This window comes from Lissotriton helveticus, chromosome 5_1, assembly GCF_964261635.1.
Source record: "Lissotriton helveticus chromosome 5_1, aLisHel1.1, whole genome shotgun sequence".
NCBI classification, from domain to species: domain Eukaryota; kingdom Metazoa; phylum Chordata; class Amphibia; order Caudata; family Salamandridae; genus Lissotriton; species Lissotriton helveticus.
The window spans coordinates 593,060,755-593,088,187 of record NC_136065.1 but is presented as its reverse complement, the minus strand read 5'-3'; the positions used below and the strand labels follow the sequence as shown (position 1 = coordinate 593,088,187).

The window sequence follows — 27,433 nt, the reverse complement described above, 5'->3', positions numbered from 1 at the left end:
ACTGCTACCAACTTCTCTCTCCAACACCCTGTTCTTGAAATTCCCTTTCTTGATCCTCCCACGTGTAGCTGATGTGACAAGTGACATCAGCAACACAGTAACAAGCCAGGTTGTAAATAAACATTTTGTCTTTTGAATCTAACGCAGTTGAACACGTAGCCACTTCTGTGTATTAGATACTATGGATTTCCTGCTATTCGGGGCTGGAAGCAATATGTGTCAGAAATAGCAAACAGATCTATTAAAGCCAAACTTAACAGGCTGCCCAAGGGGCTATTTCCAGAAATGGTAACAGTTATAAAATAATAAGCAAGAGAGGATAAGTATTGTTGAAAAAATGGACGCAAGAGCCTGAGGGAGTGGCCACAGTCCCGGAAGAAGAAACTATATTAACAGTTTCATAGACTGTTGCAGTTGTGAAGTAAGTCAACAGAGCAGACAGTTTTCAAAACAGAAGATGTGATTTTGTTAAAGCAATAGAATAGATTTGTTTTAGGACTGACTAAATCAGTAGATTCCCCCCATCAAGGTAGCGTTACCGTGAGCTATTTTGCCTGCGATGAGTTATTCACAGTGTCTCAGAATATGGCAACTTTACCTGCGATGAGTTATTCATAGTTGTTCAGAATTTGTCATGATAGTCTTTTTCAGATAAGGTAGGAATGTTGCAATTTGGGGAACTGATTACGATGTTGGTCGTAAAGGCTCAGAACAGCATACGGTTCATCCGAATCCGTGTCGGAAGCCTTGTTTCCGACTGACCGATTACGATGGTTTGAAACCGTTAGGACTGTCCGACTCGCGTCCGAACGACATTCGGAGACACAGCATCGGTCGCAGCCGACTCATGCGTCCCTATTGACTGCCTTTCCAAACAAGCAATTATGATGTCTGATTCGGACAGCCTTTTCAAATCGGTCTGTCTGACAAGGATCAGCTGTCGGAATCTGACTTTGGGGGCCTGTAGCTGCCCCCCCTTCACACAGAGGCCTCCGGCTGGGCCCTCGGAGAGTAACCATGGGTCCCCTCTTTCCACCAATGCACGGTGTGGCAGGCACCAAGGGGTGCAGTCCGCAGGGGGCACAGTTTTCTGCAATCACCCCTTTTTAGGTCTCGCTGCGATTGCAGGGGTGAAGCCCCTGGTCGCAAAGCGAGCCTATTGCGATTGTGTCAGCTTTCAAGGAGTAAACGGACTTGGACAAGAGACTGGCACGCGCAAGCAGCCTGCCGGAATCGGATCAGGTCGTGCGTGTGAACACGCGCTCCGATTCCGGCAGGCTGTTCAAACAGACAGGTACACACACATACAGAGCCCCCCCCTGCCGCCGCACAAACACACACTAGCGCACCTACACACACACGCACGCACACACACACACAGAGACACCCCCCGCCGCGCACACACACACACACCAGCGCACCTACATGCACGCTTTCACACATACAGAGACCCCCCCGCCGCACACATACACACACACACACAACTAAGCCCCACTTACCACCATTCTGGACTTCTGCAGCCTCCGCGGGGCTCTCCCTCGGGCATGGGAGCCCCGCTCTCAGGCACTCCGTGGGCGCGTGCGCGGGCTTCCGAAGATGGAAGTCCCGCCCCACGCGCTGTACGCCGAGAATAATATCCGGACAATGCTAAAGTTTAGTGGACACCCCACAAGTGACACAGCAGAGAGGGTTGCAAAAAACACAGTTGATGGACAATGTAGAACAATGTCATACATTCACCCCAGTACAAGGATCTGGGCCTAAATCCATCGTTTTTTTGCACTCCACACCACCCTGGGTTAGACACTGGCTATATGCAAATCAGCTCTGACCCTGTGCCTCATGGGAACAGTCCAGTCCGAACTACCAAGCCATGTCTTTCCCAGACCTGAATCAAGCATCCAAGGACTGGTTTCTGGCTATCAGCCTTCATCAGCCTGGATAGCTTGAGTCCAGATCTTTTGACTGGGAGTTAGTGTTTGATTGGTTCTGATGCCCCGTCCATCACCACCCCCTTCTGTACCGCTTTTGGCCACCATAAGTGTGGCAGGGTATGCTCAGACGTGAGTCCCTTGCTCACTTTGCCACTGGATTCAAGCAAGCCGGGCTGAAGACGGCTGGAATGCCAGAAAACGGTCCTCGGAATCTTGTTTCCGTTCCAGGGAAGGCATGGCTTGGCAATTCGGGCTGGACTGTTCCCATGAGGCACAGGGTCAGACTGATTTGCATATAGCCATGTCTGAACTGGGGTGGCAGAGTGGGCTAAAGAACGGTGATGGATCAAACCCAGATCTTTTGACTGGGAGTGAGTGTTTGATTGGTTCTGATGCTCCGTCCATCACCACCCCCTTTTGTACCACAGCAGAGAGGGGGCGCGTCAGGGAGGTGGCTTCAGGAGAAACCCAGGGACCGAGAGTAAAATATTCAACTGGAGGGAAAGGGGCGAGGAGGGAGGGGGCAGCTGAAGCAGGGGGCAGGGCGAGGAGCATTGCTGGGCATTAAACAGGGCCTTGGGGACGTGCACCGCTCGTCTTTTTAATATGGCGGTTTCGGTTTTTTGTGTATAAGAAATTGGACACGAGTTCGTCCACGTACTCCTTATTTCGTTTTGACGCCTGCAACGGTCATTGGAAAGGGCGGGAGGTTAGATGGGGTTTAGGTGACGTCACATGCTAGGCCTCCTGCCGGAAGCGGCAGACAGCACACTTTGGTCTGCAGTGATGGCAGAAACGTACCTGGTGTGGAGTTTCGAGGAGCTAACCCAGACAGCCTGTCGGCCCCGCGCAGCCCATTGAGGAGCGGAGGCTGTAGCAATGGAGGGAGTGTTGCGCCTCCAGAGGCTTATACTGGGCTGCCTGCTGATCCTGTTGTGGGTGAGTGCTGCTAATGATCCAGAGAGAGTGTCTTGGTTGCGTGGGGCAGTGATAGCTTGGTTTCCTGGGCTCCAGTGACTGTCCGGTTAAGTAGCTACTATGGACGCAATATGACTGAGAATTTTACTACTGTCTTCCTCTTTCCAAATATTTCTTTTTGTGTCCTGATGTATTAAGGCAGTCTTTTTGTATTGACCATTGACTGATACATTTTCTGCACAAGCACTGACGACGAAATCTACTACACGAGTGTCAGATTGTAAAATATTAACACATGCTTTCGTGATGATTGCTATTCAAATTTTAATTTTTACAATGCAGGCTATACAAACAAACCAAGATCTTAAATGACCGTATGTTCGTACTAGAGGCACTATTTGCCTGAGGTGCATCATCAGAGCTGTGTGAATAATAACTGCCGGCAGCCCCGTGCTGAGGTGCATCATCAGAGCTGTGTGAATAATAACTGCGGCAGCCCCGTGCTGAGGTGCATCATCAGAGCTGTGTGAATAATAACTGCGTTAGCCCCATGCTGAGGTGCATAATCAGAGCTGTGTGAATAATAACAGCTGTGAGCCCTTGGCTGAGGTGCATCATCAGAGCTGTGTGAATAATAACTGCGTCAGCTCCGTGCTGAGGTGCATCATCAGAGCTGTGTGAATAATAAGTGCGTCAGCCCCGTGCGTGAGGTGCATCATCAGAGCTATGTGAATAATAACAGCTGTGAGCAACAGCATACTCTTGCACACACTTTCACTGCTCACCAATTCAAAGTTTGCTAAAAGATTTATGCAACGCATTGTCATACACAATGCCAATAACTCAAACTTTAATGCTGCAAGACCTATTGCATTGTAAATGCTTGTTTCAATGAGAGCCTGTGTTGTCGGTCAGAACACAGGCTCTCATTGAAGTTAATGGGAGTCTGACCGAATGGTGTTTGGAAACATTGTAATAGGTCAGTCGGACTCCCTGAATCTGATTAGGTTGGAAAACATTCCGAGACTGAGTCGGTCGGAATGCTTTCTGACCGACATCGTAATAAGGCCCTTGGCTTAGTAAAAATGTTTACCAGGAGTGTTTTAATGATGTTTTTAGCAATCTTGTATACTTTATTTAACCGCATGCGTGCGGTGGCTTTTCCCGCGGTATGCGGCATTTTAAAAAATTGCCGCGTTACATGACGAGCTCAGCTCGTCATCAGCACACGGCAGGTAACGCTGATGACGAGCTGAGCTCGTCATCAGCATGCAAAGGGTTAAGAAAAGTAGTTTTAAACATTCTTGCATTCTTTCAGACTCACTAGATTAGATGATCTTAGGCATGCATTATTCTGCATGATGTGGTGGGGTAGCATGTTAAGAATCAATAGCAATATCTTTAGCTGCACTTGACTAACTTGCTTCAAAACCTTCTTTTAGGTGCTTTGAAATGGAAAGAGGGCCTAGCGCAGAAGGCAGCTGAAAACTTTCTGCGCCAGCAGCAGTCCACACCCAACCTTCGCAAACTCATTTATGGAACAGGTGAGACCGGGAACTTGTTATACAACAGTCTTGGGGCATTTCTAACAGTTTTTGTTCACCCATTTAGTCTCTTCCTCCAAATGAAGCCACTTTCTGCTAACTCTTCTCAACATTCCATAGTTTCCGCCACATTTCTCAGTCATGGAAGATTTGCTCTAGTTTCTGTCAAGGAGTATAAGTAGTTCCATGAAAAAGATTAGGCCATCCATTAAACCTCTGCAAGGCGTTTCCTCTTTCTAGGGTTGTGGAGGCAACAGTGTACACTACATCATGGCTGGCTCCAGCTTTTTCTTTCCTCTGTTTGAAGTAAAATTTTGGAAACTAAGTATAAATCAAATAGCACTTTCTTAAATATAAAGAAAGCAACAAACATTCTGTTTTAATACTCCTAAAATCTCTTAGTTTGTCAAAAGAAGGCTTTTACATCCCACTCTTCTTAATGAGACTCTGGCCACTGATTAATTACCAGCCCAAAATGCAATCTGTACTATTAAGCAGTCACCAGGTGGACAACTGAGAACACATCACATCTTACTCGAGTAAATATTTGCTATTCTGTGCCTGGCTTATGGGATGGTATTCTCTAGATGTGTATTTAAATTTGGACTCTTTTCAAAACTGCTGTTCCTTTGATAATATATCTCATCAAGATGGAATGTGTGTCTACATTTTGGTCCTACACAGAGGAAATCCAAGAGATAATCTTCAGGACTGTAATGCTTGAGTGTCGATAGAGAAGGAACCCGATTGTAGGCGTTTGAAGACTGCAGCTTGCCAGTCCCTTGAGCTCCCACATAAGTGACTCATCCACTTTCCTATGACCATCAAGAAACTCAGAGTTTTGTTTGTCAGGAGGATTATTGTACCTCAATAGGTTACAATTGATCAAGCATTAACGCCTCAAAAGGAAGTGGTGTTTCATACATTTGGACTTCATTTCTATAAACAGCAAGTGGCTTTGCACATGCAGGAGTTCACCCCGATTTATAGCAATTGAGGTCCTTCTCCATCGACACTCCAACATTACAGTCTTGAAGAAGGTCACTTGGATTTCCTCTGTGTGAAACCGAAATGTTGACACACAGTCCATCTTGCTTGTGGATTTAACTTTTGTATTCCAATAAGAGTTATTAGTATATGACCAAGGCCATTCTTGAGTCCCAAGTAGCAAGTGGACTTTAAACATATTGTCACATGTCCACAGAAAATTGCAAGTACCATAGATATTACATTGTAAATATGCTAAGTGTCTTTATGATTGGAGAACTCCTTTTAAATGTTGTTTTTGTAAATCTAAATTTGTATCTGCATATACAGCTGTGTATGGGATTTATTTGAGATTATGGTACAAATTATGTTCATCATAGAATTTATGGACCAATTGAATTGAGATGTTACAAATGAACATCACAAAACTAATAGATGCCAGCAGTGCTCTGTAGTGGGCACTTTTTTCAGTGATCAGTGTCCTTGATAAATTACATCCAACAAAACTAATGCATTTGGACATATTTTGTTGTTTGGAGATCAAAGCTGAAATACCCAAGCAATCAGTACAGTTGTTTCCTATGCACGTTGGATAATATATGTAGTTTTACGATTATCTGCTTAAAATTGTTATTTGACTGTACACATTTTATAAATTCAATTTTGAGACTTTTTAATGCCTGGTTTGTGGGTAAGCCCGTTTGGTTGATGTTGGTTGATGTTGGGGTTTTTTATATAGCGCACTGTCACTCCAAGGAGCATCAGGGCGCTGCGATTTCATTGCTAGTGGATTAGCAGGGTTTTTTGGCTGTGTTGGAGATGTTATACGCAGTTTAGACAAGAGATTTGCAAGTTGATTCGGCTAATCCGTAAATCCATGTTTTTAGGGATTTTTTTAAAGATCTGTTCTGATGTGATTAAGCGAAGGTGAGCAGGGAGTGTGTTCCAGGCTTTGGCTCCTAGAACTGCCAGTGATTTTCCACCCTTGGTGGCAAGTCTGAACTTGGGGACAGTCATCAAGTTAGCCGTGGCTGACCTGAGTTTTCTGGTGGGGTGGTATCTTTGAAATTTGTTGGACAGATATTTTGGACCGCGTTTGTGGAAAGATCTAAATGTAATCACACGGATTTTAAATAGTATGCGTTTCTGAATGGGCCGCCAGTGCAACATGTCTAGAGTGGCTGATGCTGATGATTTTCTGGGCCACCTCAGGACCAGCCGCGCCGCCGAGTTCTGAACCATCTGTAATTTATGCAGGGTCGATTTTGCCACCCCTGCATACAGGCTATTACAGTAATCAATTCTTGATGTTACTAAAGCAATTGCCACTGTACGGCGGGCAGACAAAGGCAGGTAATCAAAAAATTTACGTAGGCCTTTTATGATGTTGAAACAGACGGCAGCTACTTCTTCAGATTGTTGCTTAAAAGCAAGCAGGTCATCAAATTTTATGGCCAAATTTCGAGTTGCACTGATGGTATTTGGGGGGGCTTCGGCATCAGATGGCCAACAAGTGTGTGGAGAAAAGAGATTGTTTTTCCCAAATGGTAGGATCTCTGTTTTAGCAGAGTTGCATTTGAGGTGATTGTCATGCATCCAATTGAAAGTCGCAGTCAGACACTCTTTCAAAACCTGTTCGGCTTTTTCTGTATCATCATCCAGAACCAGGACCAATTGAGTGTCGTCTGCGTATGCAATAGTACTCACATCATAGGAAGCAATGAGATTGATCAGGGGCGCCATATAAAGATTGAAAAGAGTAGGGCTCAGACTTGAGCCCTGAGGCACCCCGGAGCCAGTCTCTTTCTCCTCCGAGTGGAACTGTCCTAACATAGTTATCTGTTTTCTATGCAGCAGAAAATCTTTGAACCATTTCAACACGATGCCCCCTATGCCAGCCTCAACCAGGCGATGTAATAGAATGGCATGGGACACCGTGTCGAATGCTGCAGATAGGTCGAGGAGGATTAAAACTGCCTTCCTCCCTTGATCTAATGCAGCTCTTATGGTTTCTGTTGTTGATAGTAGTGCTGATTCTGTAGAGTGGTTTGCTCTAAAACCTGCCTGATTTGGATGTAGAATATTATTTGCCTCCAAGAATGTTGAGAGCTGTTTATTAACCAGGGTTTCAGCACATTTACATAATGCATAGTAGGAATGATATCTACCCTCCCCACCTCGTGAAACAAAAGATTTTACACTGCTTGAGACCTTATTTTACTATTAACATGAAGAGTTCATCTACTCGGGAAGACCTTTTTGTGCCGAACAGTCAGGTTTCAGTCATGGTTTTTATTGTTAAAGAAAGTCTCTCCTTGTATGCCTTTTATCATCAATTACAGAACTTGTGGCTTCATTATATTTGTGTTCTTTTTCACAAAGTGTGACGTGTCACTTTAATGCTTCCAATCTCACTGAAGATTTATGTTCTCCAGTTCTTGTTATACCTTAAGATATTTCCCCTAAATAATCGTATCTGGAAGCAAGATCAGATAAATACACCATAAACATTTAATCACTTCTATTTGTTTTCCTGTCTGCATGATAAAAAATTGCCTCGTATGCAGGTTAAGTTGAAATGTGTGCACAGTTAAAACAGGCAACAATCCCTTCATCATAAGTTTCAAATATTGTTTTAGAAATGTTGTATTCCTGTGATTACTTATTGTAGGTCTTTTCTCAATAGAGATTGATGTTCAGCATCTAAAATGGATTCATGACATGACCGATCATTCTTTTATTTGTGTGTTGATCCTTCCAGTTCAGATGTCTACAGGTGAATGGACATTCACTGAACCAATATATTGGAGATTAAAAGGATGCAACCATCAAAAGACAGTTGGGCCAGTGGATGGACAAAAGAAAAGTTTCTAGCATTTGCAACAAGAATTTTAAATTCTATTAAGGACAAGGAGGCGAGGATTATGCTGCTCAATATTTACTGCTCAAAAACAGCAGCCAATGAAAAAATAGATGGCCACCATCTTTCCTGCCTCCTTCTTTACGAAAAACGCAGTCCAACGAAGGAGAGACCTAAGTCCATAAAAGAACAAAATAACAGTTCAAATAACTCTCAATGAGGAGCTACCAAAGTCCAGGATGCCATATCCTAAACGGAAGGAGGTCCGAATACTCTAACCAAAGATATGAAACAGCCCTCCACATGCACTTCAGGTTTGTGTGTATTCCGAGCCGTAAAACAAAAATAAAATGAATCCCATCTCAACACCTACTGAATCACAAGGGCTGCCAAAAGAAACAGTCTGTTCATAACAGCCACTTTGCTAACAGTGATACCATAAATCTTACCTGGTCCTAACCTCTGTGTCCTTAATAGAATCCAAAATTCTTGTTGCAAATGCTAGAAAATGTTCTATTCTGTGGCTGGACCGGAGGCTCTGATTATGCTGGTTCAAAGCTAACCAACCACAACAGAAGAAACATGTACAAATTCTAGTGTATGTATGTATATATATATATATATATATATATATATATATATATATATATATATATATGTATATATATATATATATGTATGTATATGTATGTATATATGTGTATATATATATATATATATATATATATATATATATATATATATATATATATACACAAAACAACTCCTGTTGCCAATATCCCGCAGGGGACAGGAAAAGAACAGGTACGGACCACAAGCAGCTTGATGAAGTAGGTACGTTTATTTTCAAGTTGACCAACACAGCATGACTCGTTTCGACCGGGTCACCCCGGTCTTGATCACATGACGTTCTATACAAGGTGCCACTCCTACCAGTTAGATGGACATAGACAACATACTACAAAAAGTGCTCCATGCAGAGAATTGTGAAGGTAATATAAATAAACCACAGCATACTTAGCAGTGGACTCGAAAAAACCCCTAATGCATATTAAAACTGATCATGTAGAATATGGCAGTACAGTGTGGCCGAGTAGCCAAATATTAAGGTGTGGTATATACAAAAAGTGCATACGAATATCTCTGTAAAAAAAATATAGTCAGTCTAACATCGTAATGAGGAGCGGCGGAAAGTGCAAGTGCATGTAAAGTGTGGTACGTGACACGTGTGATATAAATAATTCTGTTTGACAGGAAGTCTAACGGTGTTATGTAGAATTGCCAATATTGAAATCGGGTACATTTACCTCTCCCAAAGGTTGTCAAAACATTGCAGTACCTAAAACGTGCAAATCAGCAGAGAGTATTAAACCGAGACCAACGATTGGCGTGTGACTAAGCTTAGTCAAATGTGTATATGGGATATATGTATATAATATATTCAAATACTAGTGGTTGTCTCCGTAAAATCAGGTTGTGCAAACGGTGCAAAGGAAAATACTGAAATGGGAAAACATATTGAACAAGTGTTCAAAATCTAATTTATCTGACAACTGGAAAGATCATGTATGACTGTAACAAGCAGCATGTTGTTATTTCTGGATGAATCCGTTATATACAGACTGTGAAAATGTAGACAGAATTAAAGTGTCATAGTGTAGCAGCAAAGATGTAAACAATATTGCAAATATGATACTGTCTAAAGTGACAAGGATAATACATCAGGAAATTACTATGTAAAAATGTGTAAAAAATGCAAACATTCGAAAATCCGAATAAAAGGAGGACAAAATGGTCCCGCTAGTTATGTAATCCCCAGTACAGAATAGCCAAAATACCGATTAAAACCTAGTTCTCTAAAAGCCCATCACTACAGTTAAAAACCAAACAATGGTGGCTAAAAACTGTCTAAGCTCGGGCATAGAAAACACGGTTATAAATATGGAATAAAAGAAAATTCTCTGGACTAAATACATAAAAAACTGTGCATGTACATAGTAAAACACCCAACAAGTATCCAGACTCCACACTATAAAAATGGGCAAAAAATCACACTGGCCAGTAACATACTGGCATATATTGTAATGGAGAATACAATCGAATACAATTACAGAATACAATTACAAAAAGTTGTGTAAATCTTCTCCTGTATTCAATCCATTTGGCATTTTTGTGTCTAGTGTCAAGATGTACTGAGACTCTGACGTAACTGTTTTTCTCTGTTGCCCCCTCTGGGAAGTTTAGGAACTGCATCAATAACAAAGTACGTGAGATCTTTCAGATTGTTATTGTGTACGAGGTTAAAATGGCGGGCCACAGGGTAATTGTGATCTGTATTAACAATGGCGCGCAGATGTTGCAAGATGCGGTTGAACACCTGGAGCTTCGTACTGCCCACATACTTATGTAGACAGCACACTCAGTGCGGCAAGTGTAGCGACCCTTAATCTGGATGGGTTTAGAATCAAATGCATCGATATAAACAGTTTTATTAATGTCAAATTTGCAAGCCCTGCAACTGTTGCATTTGTAGAAACCATTTTTAAGGGAAAGCCAGGTGGTGGGTGTGAGAGTGCCATCTTTCTTGCCTTGGTATGCCCCCACTTTTTTCTGAACTGCTGATGTGCTTTGACTGAGTGTGCCCTGGGTCCCTGCCAACCAGGTACCCAGGACCTGTGTTCATTCCCTAAAACTATGCTGAAACAAAATACCCAATAGGCATCTCTGGCCACCTGTCAGCCCCTAGTAAATGGTACCCTAGGTACCCAGGGCATGGTGACCAGAAAAGGCCCCTAAGGGCTGCAGCACTTATTGTGCCACCCTCCGGGGCCCTGTACCCTGGCACCCACACACTGCCTTTGCAGGCTGAGTGCCTAAGTACAGAACTAAAGCAAGAGTCGACATGGCACACATCCCTGTGTGCCATGCCCACAGAACCCACTGCCCATGCATACTTCAGGCACCCCTCTAGCTGGGTGCCCTATGCCAGAGGAGAGGGCACAGGTGCATGAGCCCTGTGCCCCTACAGTACCCAGGGCCATTCCTGGGCACTGTAAGTGTAGTGATGCCATTTAAGAGTATATGGTGCTGGAAGGTTGTCATTGCGAACTCCACTGCGCCATAATGGCTACACTGAAGCCTGACAAGTTTGGTACCAAACTTCTCGGCACATTAAATCCGCACTGATGCCAGTGTGGGATTTAATGTAAAATGCACGAGAGGGCATCTTAGAGATGCCCTCCAAAACCCGAACCTACAATCCACGTCTGGGCTGAGTGGCTGCAGAGGCTGCCACACAGCAGACATGTTGCTGGACCCCTTGGTGGAGAGCCCCCTGCTCTCCACCGCCTGCAAAAATGCACATCCTGGGCGAGGTGCTATGTCTCCTCCCCCAGGATGGACAGGGGGAAAGCTTCAAAGGTCTACCGCCTCCGAGAGCTTCTCCAGACCATTTGCTGTACCCAGCAACGGCCCACCCACTCGTTCTACCCCCACTCTGGCGGGAAGACTGGCGGGAAAAACTACGTCAGGAAGGTGGGCGTGCCAACCTTTGCCAACTCCACCCCTCAGGTGGAGAAGGCGACGTGAAGCATGACCCAGGGCTCCAGCCATCTTGTAGATGGGGAGCCCTGCCCAATCCCAGCTAGGGTCCTGCCCCCCTCCCACAGGAGAGGAGCAGGCTAAGGGGTGTACTCACCCCAGGACAGGGACCCATTGGTCCCTGCCCTTGCCCTACCTGTAACGCCCCTCAAATTAGTATTTAGGGGCTCCCTGAACCTTCCTTCCTCAGATCCCGATATCAAAAAGAAGAAAGAAGATCAAGAAGAAGACCCGCCGCGCAGCTGCTAACAACAGGACAGCAACAACTGACTTGGCCCCAGCCCTACCGGCCTGTTGATCCTGGAACCTGCTCCTGCCTAATCCCGGCGACCTCCGCAAACAGCAACCTTGGGACACCCAGAGGACCTGCCTGCCTTGACCCTCTCGAAGATTGGGACTCCCATCAGCAGATGCTCTGCTGCAACAACCCACCTGGTGCCCACCAGGAAGCTCCGGACCAGCCCACTCTGGACCAGCCGAGCCCGGGCCGGGCCAACCCGAACCCGGACCACGAGGACGTCCCCCCTGCGACTGGAACCCGAAGTCCAGTGCCCAAAGACCCTCCTCGACGACCCAGCTGACACCTGCAGACTCAGAACCAGGGGCCACCCCAACCGCAACCAGCTGAGGGTAAGCTTTCTCGACACCCAAAGACACTCCTGCACCCAGCGCCCTACAGCCCCCTGTGCCTCCCTTTGGGGTACCTACCTGTGCTTCAAGATCCCAACTTACCTCTCGAAGTGCTGGTCGCCCCTGGAGAGTCTCCGTCCCGAGCCTGCAGCCATTGTTCCCTTTGCAAGATCCTCCTTGGATAACATTGAGCGCCCGACGGCTCAAAAGCACCCTGCACCCAGCCGCTGGCTGTGACCTCTTTGTCTTATTCTACTTCCCCCCCTTGTCCTGAGCAAGTGACCAGGAGCCCAACTCCCAGAACTGCGTGGCCTGCTAGCTAGCAGCCACCAACCGAAGGCCCCCTTTCCCTCATTGGATATCATTGGGCCTACCTACCTCTGCACCCGGCCGCCCCTGTGCCGCTGGGACTGAACTAACTGTACTTACCTGACCCTGGGGGACCCCTGAGTCTACACCCAGAACCTTAACTTCACCAACCAAGTACTCACCTGGAAACCGGTAATTCACTTACCTGCCTTTGGATAACATTGACCCATTTTGACTCGAACATTTTCCAAGTGTGAAGTTTTGAAAACTGCAAATATTCCTATAAAATCAGCCAAAGTCTGAATTCCGAAGTACTCACCTGTGATCAGGGGAGAAGCCAGTACTGTACCTCTCAGCCCAGTACTGAACCGCAAAAGTAATCCCTAGCGGGTTCACTAGTAATCTGTATTTTCTCCATGGGAACCCATTGTCTGCTTTTCTATGAAATTTCTTCTAAGTGTCTACTTTTGAAAACTGCAAATATTCTTTAAAAATCTTACGAAATACTGAAACGCAATTACCTACCTGTGTTGAGTTAAGCCCCCAGTGCTGGCCCTAGGAGACCCGTGCTGGGTTACAAAAGTAACGCAATCGTACTTTACCTGCAACCTGAATTTCTTCCCATTGAATAACATTGTCAGATTTACATTGAAAAGTTTCTAAGTGTGAACATTTACAACAGCTTTCTATTCATGAAAATTCATCACAGTAACTAAAACGTTTTTGCTAATCTGGTCTCAGCTTATACCCCAGGACTGAATCTCAGATCTGGTCCTGGAACTACCAAAGTAATCCATAAAGTAATCAACTGTACTTATCTGTGAAAAACCCATTGAGCTCAATGCTAGAGTGTGTTTCAGAACTGTGTTGCTTACTATCTATCCTGTAATTATTGTGTGCCCAAACTTTATTGCTCCTTTGCAAAGTATTTACATGAGAGTACTCACAACTTGAGAAGTATATTTTTTATAACTGTTGGTTCTAAAAAAACATCTATATCTGAGGATATAACAACAATTGGCCTGGAGTTCAGTTCTTGAATGTGTGAAATGTTTTGCTGACTTAGTGTGTACAACAAATGCTTTACACTGTCCTCTGGTACTGCCTTACTGCTCGACCAAGCTACCACTTTGGAGAGTAAGGTCAGTTCTGACTTTAACCTCTGTTATACCTCTGGGGTTAGTGGACATACTGTACTTCATTCTAGTCCACTATATATAGAGCCACTTTCTCACATTGGTGGATCAGCGGTGGGATACAAACTTGCATTTGTTGGGCTACTTGGTTACCATCTGATTACACAACAGAACTCATAAATTGCCTTTAGAATTCTGAAATTGGTCTTTTCCAAAAATACTAAAAGTCTGATAGGGCTTTGCTTAAGTCCTATTAGAATTTGTGAAAAATAAAAATCACTACAAGCTAGGGTAGAGGGTTAGAACTATCAGGTTAGAATGTCTCAAAAGAACCCAGCTAGTAATGAAGATATAATAAACATGGTGGAGGAACTCGACCTCACACCTTACTTGCACTTAGCCCTATGCAAAGTTAAAAAATTAACTGTAGGTCTGCATCCAACCAAACAAGGGCTCCAGGAGCTCCTGGAGCTCCTGGCTGAGTATGCAAAAGACCACCCCTCTGAGCAGGGTGACACCCTGCCAGAGGGAAAAGGAGTGGATGAGGAGGATAATACCGATGACTCCCCCATCATTCCTAGGGAAGAAAGGGTCTCTGTACCCTTGACTCCAAGAGTCAGCCCATGGGAGCCTGGGAACCACACAGGTGGACTGGGCCCCAGGGAATACATTGGGGAGAACCCCAATGAAGAGGACAACTTCTTAGCAACGTTGGCCAAGAGATTAGACCTAGAGACCAGACTCCTGGCTCTAGAAAAAGAAAGATAAGAGATGGGATTAGCCCCCATCTCTGGTGGCAGCAATACCAATAACAAGGACGGAGTGCAATCTTATGATCCTAAAATCCTCAAAGGGATTGTCCCTAAATCTGAGGAAGGTGATGACATCACCAAGTGGTTCACAGCCTTTGAGAGGGCTTGTGATATCAGACAACAAAAGAGACCTCTCTGGGGGGCACTTCTCTGGGAAGTGTTCTCTGGTAATTGCAGAGATAAACTTCTGACCCTCTCTGGGCCAGATGCAGGGTCCTATGACCTCATGAAGAAAACTCAGATTGAGGGATTTGGACTCACTACTGAGGAGTATAGAATTAGGTTCAGGCGGGCTCACAAAACCCAGACCCAATCCTGGATAGATTTTGTAGACTACTCAGTAAAGACACTGGATGGTTGGTTAACTGTACACAATGTGCATGCTTTAACTGGACTGTATAATGTGTTTATGAAGGAACACATTTTGAGTAATTGCACAAATGAAAAGTTGCATCAGCATTTGGTAGACCTAGGTCTAATTTCTCCCCAAGAATTGGGAAAGAAGGCAGACCACTGGGTCAAGACTAGGGTGACAAGGACATCCACTGGGGGTGACCAAAAGAAGATGGTCACAAAACCTCCCCAGGGGAAAAGTGGTGAGAATCCCCAAGATACAAAGTCTGAGGCTTCCAAAGGGCCCAAAAAACCTGTGCAGGTGGGTGGGTACTCTCTATGTGCCTCAGCCCTATAGGGGAAGAAACTTTGATCCTGCCTATTGTAACAACTGTAAGAAGTTGGGACATTTAACTTTAGATAAGAACTGCCCTTACAACAAAGACCCTAAGGCACCCATTCCAGCTACTCCAGAGACCGTAAATCTACAGATGGGATCAGAGGAGTGTCCAGAGCAAATCTGGGAATACACTCAAGCTAGTCTAGTCTCCTTGGGGGACATGGAGTTTGCCAGTGTAGCTGGGTGGCCACCCAACTGTTAAAAGTATTTACAATATCCCTCCATTAATGGAACTAAAGTAGAAGCACTGAGGGATACAGTTGCCAGCATCACTATGGTGAAGTAAATGCTGGTTTCCCCAGAGCTTACCCAGTCACCAATGCTGACAGCATTACCACCCAACGCCCTATGGCTATGGTGACATTGAATTGGGGGGAGATTACTGGCCTGAAACTAGTAGTGGTCTCTCCACAACTGCCAGCTGACTGTCTGCTTGGAAATTATCTGGAAGCCTCCGCCTGGGCTGAGGTTGAGTAAGTAACCCATGCAGCCATGCTGGGTATCCCTAGACTGGTGTGTGTGCAAACCAGAGCACAGAGCAAAAAGCAGGGGGAACAAGTAGGTTTGGAGCCTGAAAATATGGCCCAACCAACCAAGAAAAAAAGCAAGAAGACTGGGGAACCAGCTTCTACACAGCAAACCTCCCAGGACCCCTCTCCTCAGGGAGAGGACTTGAAAAACCTAGAGGGAACTGAGCCCATGGAGCTTGAGCCTTACCAGGTTGGACTCCTGGGCCCAGGGAGACCCACTAGGGAAGAGCTGTGCCAGGGCCAGCGAAAATGCCCTACTCTTGAGAGCCTGAGGCAGCAAGCTGTTTCAGAAGCCAAGGGAGATGTCAGTGGTACCCACAGAGCCTATTGAGAAGAGGGATTATTGTATGCTGAGGCAAGAGACCCCAAACCTGGAGCTACCAGGAGGGTGGTAGTGCCACAGAATTACAGGGAGTTCCGCCTAACTTTAGCTCATGACATCCCCCTAGCTGGACATCTGGGGCAGACCAAGACTTGGGAAAGGTTAGTTAGTCATTTCTACTGGCCCCCGATGAACCAAAAAGTAAAGGAATTTGTGAGCTCCCGTGTTACATGTCAGGCCAGTGGCAAGACAGGTGGCAAGCCAAAGACCCCCCTGATAACACTACCAGTGGTTGGGGGTACCCTTTGAGAGGGTAGGTGTGGACATTGTGGGTCCACTGGAACCTCCCACAGCCTCAGGAAAAAATTCATTCTAGTAGTAGTGTATCATGCTACTAGGTACCCTGAAGAAATTCCCCTTAGGGTTACTACAACCCCTGCAGTAGCCAAGGCCATCCTAGGTGTCTTCACCAGGGTAGGGTTTCCTAGGGAGGTGGTTTCAGACAGAGGTACCAACTTCATGTCTGCTTACCTGAAACACATGTGGAAGGAGTGTGGGGTGCAGTACAAGTTCACTACCCCATACCACCCACAAACCAATGGTCTTGTGGAAAGGTTCAACAAGACATTGAAAGGTATGATCATGGGGCTCCCTGAAAAACTCAAAAGGAGTTGGGATGTCCTGTTGCCATGCCTGCTTTTCGCTTATAGGGAAGTGCCACCGAAGGGAGAGGGGTTTTCACCCTTTGAACTTCTGTTTGATCATCCTGTAAGGGGACCACTTTGTCTTGTAAAGGAGGGTTGGGGGAGGCCTCTCCAAGAACCCAAACAGGACATTGTGGACTATGTGCTTGGCCTAAGGTCCAGAATGGCTGAGTACATGGACAAGGCATCCAAGAATCTTGAGGCCAGCCAGGAGCTGCAGAAGCGCTGGTATGACCAAAAAGCTGCCATAGTTGAATTTCAACCTGGGCAACAGGTGTGGGTTTTGGAGCCAGTGGCACCAAGGACTCTCCAAGACCGATGGAGTGGCCCTTACCCTATCCTGGAGAAAAAGAGTGAGGTCACTTACTTAGTGGACCTGGGCACCAGCAGGACACCCAAGCGGGTTATCCATGTGAACCACCTGAAACTCTACAATGACAGGGCTGACCTCACCATGCTGATGGTGAATGATGAGGAACAGGAAGCAGAGAGTGAACCGGTCCCTGATCTCCTCTCTTCCAGCACAACAGATGGGTCAATAGATGGAGTGGTCTTTTCAGACACCCTCTCTCCCCAACAGCAGACTGACTGCAAGCAAGTCTTGCAACAGTTTGCTAGCATCTTTTCCTTGACCCCTGGTCTGACCAGCTGGTGTACCTATGATGTGGACACTGGGGACAGTAACCCTGTCAAAAACAAAATCTATCGACAATCAGACCAAGTCAAGGAAAGCATCAAAGCTGAAGTCAGCAAGATGCTGGACCTAGGGGGGTGATTGAACCCTCTGAGAGCCCCTGGGCTAGTCCAGTGGTTCTGGTCCCCAAACCTCATCAACAGGGTGGAAAGAAAGAGATGAGGTTCTGTGTGGACTAAAGAGGGCTCAACTCTGTCACCAAGACAGATGCTCACCCCATTCCAAGAGCAGATGAGTTGATAGACAAACTAGGGGCAACCAACTTCCTAAGCACCTTTGACTTAACTGCAGGGTACTGGCAAATTGGCATGACCCCAGGAGCCAAAGAGAAAACAGCATTCTCCACCCCTGATGGGCACTATCCGTTTACTGTGATGCCGTTTGGGTTAAAGAATGCCCCTGCCACCTTCCAAAGGTTGGTGAATCAAGTCCTGACTGGGTTGGAGTCCTTTAGTGCAGCCTATCTGGATGATATTGCTGTCTTTCACCACACCTGGCAGGATCACCTGATCCACCTTGGGAAGGTTCTACAAGCCCTGAAATCTGCAGTACTGACTACCAAGGCATCCAAATGTCAGACAGGGCAGGGCACTGTAGTGTACTTGGGCCACCTTGTGGGTGGAGGCCAGGTCCAGCCCTTACAGTCCAAGATCCAGAGCCTCCTGGACTTTTCAGCTCCAACCACCCAGACCCAAGTTGGGGCATTCCTTGGCTTAGCTTGGTACTACAGAAAGTTTGTGAAGGGCTATGGGTCCATTGTGACTCCCCTCACAGAACTCGCATCCAATAAAATGCCCAAGAAAGTGAACTGGACTGTTAGCTGCCAAAAGGCTTTTGACACCCTGAAAGAAGCAATGTGCTTAGCACCCATTCTAAAAACACCCGACTACTCCAAGCAGTTTATAGTGCAGACTGATGCCTCAGAGCTGGGGATAGGAGCGGTCCTCTCCCAGGTCAATGAGGAAGGCCAAGACCAACCTGTTGCTTTTATAAGCAGGAGGCTACTCCCCAGAGAGCAGCGTTGGAGTGCCATTGAGAGGGAGGCCTTTGCTGTGGTTTGGTCTCTGAAGAAGTTGAGGCCCTACCTGTTTGGAACTCACTTCCTAGTTCAAACTGACCACAGACCTTTCAGATGGCTAATGCAGATGAAAGGAGAAAATTCAAAACTACTGAGATGGTCCATCTCCCTACAGGGAATGGACTTTGAAGTGGAACACCGACCAGGGACTGCCCATGCCAATGCAGATGGACTTTCCAGGTTCTTCCACTTAGACAATGGAGACTCCCTAAAGCAAGGTTAGTCTCATCACCTTTCGTTTGGGGGGGGGGGGGGGGGGGGGGGGAGAGGGGGTTGTGTGAGAAAGTGCCATCTTTCTTGCCTTGGTATGCCCCCACTTTTTTCTGAACTGCTGATGTGCTTTGACTGAGTGTGCTCCCGTCAGGGGAGAAGCCAGTACTGTACCTCTCAGCCCAGTACTGAACCGCAAAAGTAATCCCTAGCGGGTTTACTAGTAATCTGTATTTTCTCCATGGGAACCCATTGTCTGCTTTTCTATGACATTTCTTCTAAGTGTCTACTTTTGAAAACTGCAAATATTCTTTAAAAATCTTACGAAATACTGAAACGCAATTACCTACCTGTGTTGAGTTAAGCCCCCAGTGCTGGCCCTAGGAGACCCGTGCTGGGTTACAAAAGTAACGCGATCGTACTTTACCTGCAACCTGAATTTCTTCCCATTGAAAAACATTGTCAGATTTACATTGAAAAGTTTCTAAGTGTGAACTTTTACAACGGCTTTATATTCATGAAAATTCATCACTGTAACTAAAACGTTTTTGCTAATCTGGTTTCAGCTTAGACCCCAGGACTGAATCTCAGATCTGGTCCTGGAACTACCAAAGTACTCCATAAAGTAATCAACTGTACTTATCTGTGAAAAACCCATTGAGCTCAATGCTAGAGTGTGTTTCAGAACTGTGTTGCTTACTATCTATCCTGTAATTATTGTGTGCCCAAAGTTTATTGCTCCTTTGCAAAGTATTTACATGAGAGTACTCATAACTTGAAAAGTATATTTTTACAACTGTTGGTTCTTAAATTAAAACAACTATATCTGAGGATATAACAACAATTAGCCTGGAGTTCAGTTCTTGAATGTGTGAAACCTTTTGCTGACTGAGTGTGTACAACAAATGCTTTACACTGTCCTCTGGTACTCCCTTACTCCTCGACCAAGCTACCACTTTGGAGAGTAAGGTCAGTTCTGACTTTAATCTCTGTTATACCCCTGGGGTTGGTGGACTCTATACATACTGTACTTCATTCTAGTCAAGTATATATAGAGCCACTGTCTCAGAGTGGGTACCTTGATAACTTCTGGGCTAGTTCTCACCAGACTGTCACGCATAGAAGGAGCCCTTCTAAACGTGATCGAGGGGGAGTCAGGAAGTATCTGTGAATAAGTCCGGTCTGTTTTGACAATATAACAATTCTTGAGGATAATTTTCGTCACTTGATATTCCTGGTCACTATAAGTAGTTATTAGTCTTGTTGTGTTTGAACCTACTGGATTCATGTCTGTAGTTTCTGACTCAGGAGTAGTGTTAATAGTCCCTGACCTCTCGTTAGAATTGGCCTTCGTGAGTGCTGCCATTAGATCACTGTTATAGTCACGTTGTAAAAATCTTTGAAAGGCCTCTGTCTGGCAATTTTGTCTGTCTGATTTGGTGCTGCAATTTCTGTTGATTCTAAGAAATTCCCCATAGGGAATACTCCTAATGCGATGTCGCGGGTGAGCACTGTGGGCATGTAAGGTGGAATTTCCTGCCGTGGCCTGCCTGTGTAACTTCGTGTGGATTCTATCACCATTAATGTAAATTTCCACATCTAAAAATTGCACCCTCTGATCACTGATGTGGGCTGTGAACTGTAAGTTTGACTCATTGGTGTTAATAGTGTTCACAAAGTTCTCAGCAGATTGTAGGTTACCATCCCAAATTATGCAGATGTCGTTTATGAAACGCCACCATTCAATAATGTGGGCACCATATGTATATTTTTATATTCACTTAAAAAACCATAGGTTTCAGGCACGTTATAGTTCGGAATTAGCATTTAAAAAACCTTCACTGAAAAAAAGTATGTTTCAGGGGCGTTCTAGTTAGTTCGACATTTCACTCATACAAAACCATTGAAATTTCCCCGTTATAGTTCGTTCAGCTAACTATAACTTGCGCGTTTTTAAAAAAATGCTCATTTTTAGGTCGAGCTGGTAAACTGCATCCAAAGGATGCAGGTGTCCAGCTGGAGACCTAATGTTGTCTGTTACGGGGGAAGGAGGACAAGAGGGTGTTACGAGCTTTTTCCCTGGATTTGTGTGCGCGAACGCGCACGTTCTGTCTCGCGCCGTGCACATGCGCGCGCATACAGACTGACACTCGCTCACACACCCCCCTCCTCCACAGTCACACACACACGCACTCCAAGACACATACACGCACGCACACACATACATACACAGGCCCCCCTCCCCCCGCCGCACGCGCGCGCGCACACACATGCCCCCCGCCCTCGCAGCTCAGCACTCACCGGCTTCCTTGGTGCGGCGGCTCTCCTCAGCTGCTCTCCTCAGCTGCAGGGCCCGGCAGCAGGACTCTTCCTCCCTCCTTCGGCACCGGGGCGCAGGGTAGGCTCCTGCCTGCTCCGGTGCTCCAAACAATCACGGCTCTTCCCTGGGAGCCGGGGTAGGCTCCCGCCCTCCTACTTCCTGTTTCCTGTTGTCGCGCCGGCCTGCCTGACTTCCTGGTCGCAGGCTGGTGAATTAGGCGTATGGGGACCCGCGCTGCCTGAGGACTGCTTCCCGCTCCCGTTTTCAGCCCTGCCCGTTCGGAGCTCTTCTTCCCCCGCACATCGCCGCCGCCCACGGGTGCCCACAGCCCCTGTCACATGCTGCTACAGCGCCTGCCGTTGCACAGTCCACCGGCCGCCATGCACACGCTGCAGAAGGACACCACCATGACCAAGATCTATGTTGGCGGCCTCCCCTACCACACGACCGACGCCTCGCTCAGGAAGTACTTCGAGGTGTTCGGGGACATCGAGGAGGCCGTGGTCATCACCGACCGGCAGACCGGTTAAGTCCCGGGGCTACGGCTTTGTGACCATGGTGGACAGGGCCGCGGCGGACCGGGCGTGCAAAGACCCGAACCCAATCATTGAGTTTAGTAAGTATCTACCTTTGTCATTCTCATTTTACTAAATTATTGTATGTAGGTAAGTTGTAAAACAAATGCTGAGAATCATTTCAATATGCAAAAAAGGGAATATTTGCTTTTTTAAGACTGCAATGTTTCCTTAGTCAAAGGCACTGTAACATTTTCTTATTGTAACTGTTTGAATCCTCGAATTTAGGTATATTTTTTAAATGGAAAACAATTTTGATGGGTCTCGCAATTGCTGCAAGGTGGGGGCCTGTTTCAGTATTTGGAGAAGTGTGGCTCACTGGTTAGAGGAGGCAGACCTGGAAGCAGAGGTCAGCCCGGGACCAGGGTTCAATTCCCGGCTTGGTGGGGTCTTGAGTCCTAAAATGTCCATGGACTCGACAATTCTCGCTCCGGTGCCTACTCGATTCACGGGTTCACACTCTGTGACTCTGGGCAATAGCTTGCTTAATCTCCACAACGGCCCCTCGCGGCGGGATGCCTGGCTTTCACCTTGCGGATACCCTGCCAGGGGATATCTCACAGGGGAATACCAGGACGGGTTCCCTAAGCAAGCGCTTAGAAACCGCTCGGTGATTTGCGCTATATAAATTCCTGTACATTTATGTAAAGGCGTATGGTACAAGCCCATTGGCTGGGGAGGGTGGAGGAGTTGGGAGGGGTTTAATGCAGATTTTGAACAAATAGTATTGAGCAGCCTACAGTCTCAAGTTGAATTCCTCACTTATTTACAAGGAACGCAGCATAAACTGTTATTGACACCCTGCCGATGCGATATTTGACACCCTGCTGATGCAATATTTCTCCATTTGTAGAAATGTGGTTTAACGGCTCAAACATTTGTAATAGCGATACATCTAAGTCATGTAAATACAAAACATATTGCATTACAAATGCTATAGGTATCACATTTGCGAAAGTTATAACTATTGGCATTGTAAATGACAAAGCTATTAATTTCGCTATTTTCAAAAACAACACCTAAATAAAAACTTTGCCATTTACAATACCAATAGCTCAAACTTTCCTAATGCGAGACCTATTGCATTGCAAATGCTTGTTAACTTTAACGTAACTGAAACCTATGTTTTTTTAGTGAATTTCGAAGGTTTTTAAATGCTAGTTTCTAACTATGCCTACAGAGGTAGGTCATGTGAAGAAAGAAGAAAAAACGCACAGAAAGCAAAAAAAGAAATGCAGAAAGAAGCAACAGAAGTCTTCAAAGACGAAGAAAAGTGCAGGAAGAATCAAGACGTGCACAAAGAACTAACAGAGAAGCAGAAAGAGGCCTTGTTGCAAAATCATCCAGTACCCTCAACTTTATCAGATGGGTATTGGTGGTAACTGACTCTGACTAACCAGTCCTAGAGCCAGTGCTATGCTAAAAGGCACTTAGAATACAGTTAAAACACCTACATACACTAGGGAACACCATGTGTTGGGGTACCCCTGTGATTAGAATGACCTCCTCTGTAAGCCCCTAGTACATAATAGGGCATGGGGATTAAAACTAACTCTTAAAACGCGCCACGGGGTGCGTTTGCACACATCACCTCAGGCCCCGTCCCCTCCCTTCACCACTGTGTAAACACGTCCTGTGGCCATTTTAAGTTGGGTGAATAAGTTCATTTGAATCCTGAGGGTCCCTAGGGTCCAACTAGCCCACTAGGTACCTCCAGTAAGCACCAGAGAGCTGCATTGCAGAGAGGTGTTCAGAGGCCACACCTCTTTTACAACACTGCAATGCAGCTCCGTGGCGCTTACTGGAGATACCTGGTGGGCTAGTTGGCCCCCAAGGACCCTCAGGATTGAAGCGGTATTAATTCCTCAACTTAAAACGCGCCACAGGGTGTATTTGCACAATTGTCACCTCAGGCCCCGCCCCATCCCTTCACCACTGTGCAAATGCTCCCCGTGGTGCGTTTTAATTTGGGACATTAACTCCCCTTGAATACTGAGCGTCCCTGGGGTGCAACTAGCCCACCAGCTACCTCCATTAAGCGCCACAGAGCTGCGTTGCAGAGAGGTGTAAAAAGGGACGAGGCCTCCGAACACCTCTCTGCAACGCAGCCCCCGGCACATACTGGAGGTTCCTGGTGGGCTAGGTTGCCCCCAGTGTCCCCCAGTATTCTAGGGGAATTCGTTCCCCATCTGCAAACGTGCCAGGGGGTGCGTCTGCAGAGTGGTGCAAGGAGGGGGCGTGGCCCTTCTTTTTCTAATTTATTGGCCCTGGGGACCCCATCCCCCGGGGCCTGCCCCCTAATTGTTTCTTAAAAAAAAAAATCGGGAAGGCGCTGCGAGGCCCCCCTCCCAAGGCCATAATCTGCCCCTCCTTAGGCCATTTATGGCCCCAGGGACCCCATCCCCCGGGGCCGGCCTTTGTTTATTTTTATATTTTTTAAATTTGAGGAGGGGGGACGCGTGGCCCCCCCTCCCGGGCCACTAATTGACCCGGGGACCCCATCCCCTGGGGCTGGCCCTCTCAGTTGGGGACCGTGGGGGGTCCCCAATCGCCCCACGGTCCCGCCGGCTCCCCGCCTCCTGTGGGAGCCGGCATTGATTTCCACACTGGGAGCTGCTAAGAAGCAGCTCCCCCTGTGGAAAAGCAATTTGCTTTGGTATTTGGAAGAGAGAGCAGATTTCCTGCTCTCTTCCAAATACCAAAGCAGTTTGCTATGGCAGGAGGGGAGCCGCGAGGCTCCTGCCCTACCTTAGCAAACTGCAGTGTCGCGGGGGTGGGCATCCCGGGACACTGCAGGAGCCGGCCATGGGGGGTGGCGGTCCCCAGGGCCATGACAGGGCTTCAGGAGGGGGGCTGCGCTGCACTCCTCCCAACATTTTGAAAGCCCCGGGGAGGTGGTGGTCTCCGGGCCCCGGGGGTCCGTCTCGGTCCCCCCAATTAGAATATTTAGAGCCCCGGGGAGGTGGCGGTCCCCACACAGGTTATTTTTTAATTTTTTGTTTTAAAAACACACAAGCCTCAGGGGGTGGCGGTCCCCGGGGCTGCGGGGGGGCCGTGAGCTCCCTGCATATATTGTCACAAAAGCCCCGGGGGTGGCCTTTGAGCCCCCCACCCATTTATTTTGAAAGCCCTGAGGGGTGGCGGTCCCCGAGGCTGGGGGGGGGCTGTGAGCCCACTGTACATATTTTTATAAAGCCCCGGGGGTGGCTGTCCCTGGGTTTGAGGGGCCCCTTTGGGCCCCCATCCCAATACTAACTTTGCCCCCGGGATTTGACCCACTTGGGGGCTGAATATTAACGAAGCGCAGGAGCCCGCGCTTTGTTTTATTTTTTTCTCAGCAGGATCCACGCACCCTGCGTGGATTTTGCCAATTTAAAAAAAAAAAAAAAAGTTTTTGTCCCTGTGGGTCCTTGTGGGACCCCCTAAGCAGGCCTAGTGGGTCAGGGTGTTTCTACCCTGCCCCCTTTTTGCGCCTTAGTTTGACTGATTTCTAGTGCCTCGGTTCTACCGAGGCACAAGTTGGCTGCCAACACTTCCTGGTTTGGAGTGTTGACAGCCAATTAGCATAAAGCTCGTGATCGGGAGGGTGCTCGCAGGGTGCGCGGATCCACCGCGGCCATAGATATCACTATCTTTATTCTTTAACTAGCAGTCCGTCCCGACGTTGTCCGGGTATGAATTGCTGCCGGCCAGTAGTATGTTGTTTTGTAGGATTTCGTTTAGATAGCATTTCTTATCTGTGACAGGCCTGTGAAACGCTCCGATTCACAGTGCACTGCTGATGCACTTAAGAGTGCGCATTCAGTAGTGTGTGAACTCGAGTTTCCCTACTTTATTTTTCCTTGCAATATTATATAACGCAAACTCGACAACATGGCATGAGCACAATTTACATTACAGAAGAACACATTAGTTTGTGGTTGGCATGGGGAGACAAAGCGATTTGCCTGGAATCACAGGATGTTGAGCTTCCTGAGCCAAGCATTACCTTTTTGCCAAATTTGGTGTAATTCCGTTCAGCAATTTTTGCTATAAGTGTCTAAAGTTTCCTGTGGGGAAAATTTTTTCACCCCTAGTTTTTTTAATTTCTCAGGAACTATTGAACGGATTTACACCATTTAAAACAAGCATTAGGAATGCATTAGGGCTCGGTTTGTTTGAGTTTGAGATAATGGCATTGTATATGGTAATGTGCACTGACAGCTGCTGATGATTGTGCCAATTGAAAGAGTGGCTGGTGTACTGTCAGCTGTTGGTGTGTGTGTGTGCTTAGTGAAAGTTGCACTGACATTGTTTGTTGTGTGCGTGGGTGTTTAGCGGCACGGATGCATGGTGGAGTTTTTTTTGGTGAAAGCGTACATTAGTGGTTGTTGGTGTTTGTGTATGGTGAAAGCATTCATTGACGGCTGGGGGTGTGGTGTTGTGTGTGTTGTTTTCTGTGTACTGGTGAGTGTGTGGTGGTGAGTCTGTGGGGGTGAGCCTGGGGAGAAAGTGTGGTGGTGAGTGTGTTGTGGTGAGTGGTGACGAGTGTGTGGTGTTGAGAGAGTGAGGTGTGTGGTTTGTGTGTGCGCTATGTGTGTGTGGTGTATGTGTGTGTGGTGTGTGTATGGTATGTGTGTGTGGTGTATGTGTGTGTAGTGTTTTTTGCACACTCACACACTGCCCCTACACATTCAAACACTGCTCACCCACACACTCCCAATGTCACCCTGCATAGTCACACACTGTTTATACTGCACACTCGTTCTGCACACTCACACAATGTGCACCCTGCACCCTTACACACGGTCTCTGCAGTCACTCTGCACTCACTGTCACTCTACACGCACTCTGCACTCATTCACTCTGAATCTGCACCCTGCACTCTGAATTCTGCACTCACTGCACTCTGCACTCGGAAACTGCACTCGGAAACTGCACTCTGAAACTGCACTCTGAAACTGCGCTCTGAAACTGCGCTCTGAAACTGCGCTCTGAAACTGCGCTCTGAAACTGCGCTCTGAAACTGCGCTCTGAAACTGCGCTCTGAAACTGCGCTCTGAAACTGCGCTCTGAAACTGCGCTCTGAAACTGCGCTCTGAAACTGCGCTCTGAAACTGCGCTCTGAATCTGCGCTCTGAATCTGCGCTCTGAATCTGCGCTCTGAATCTGCGCTCTGAATCTGCGCTCTGAATCTGCGCTCTGAATCTGCGCTCTGAATCTGCGCTCTGAATCTGCGCTCTGAATCTGCGCTCTGAATCTGCGCTCTGAATCTGCGCTCTGAATCTGCGCTCTGAATCTGCGCTCTGAATCTGCGCTCTGAATCTGCGCTCTGAATCTGCACTCTGCGCTGTGCGCTCTGCACTCTGCACTCTGCACTCTGCACTGGCAGGGCTGCTCTGTCTCATCATCCTTCCAGTACAGCATAAAATATGCAAGCTCGTAGGGCTGCTTTGTCTCGTCTTCATTATGGTGCAGCCACTGACTTCAGTGTTCTGTTGTTGTTGTTGTTGTTGTTAATTGTCACACAGCGCTGAGCTTACTCTGACGCACTGCAT

At 46.8% G+C, this 27,433-nt stretch overlaps 1 protein-coding gene across 2 annotated transcripts in view; it reads left to right on the top strand.

Moving 5' to 3' along the window:
• Positions 1–27,433, top strand: part of BMS1 (BMS1 ribosome biogenesis factor) — a 166,856-nt gene that overhangs the window by 54,182 nt on the left and 85,241 nt on the right. For both annotated transcript variants that reach the window (XR_013594763.1, XM_078642946.1), the window contains exon 11: positions 4,295–4,396. Coding sequence is in view for 1 of the 2 variants with exons in the window: in XM_078642946.1 (XP_078499072.1) it covers positions 4,295–4,396 (102 nt within the window). In the remaining variant the exon portion in view is untranslated. The remainder of the gene's footprint in view (positions 1–4,294; positions 4,397–27,433) is intronic.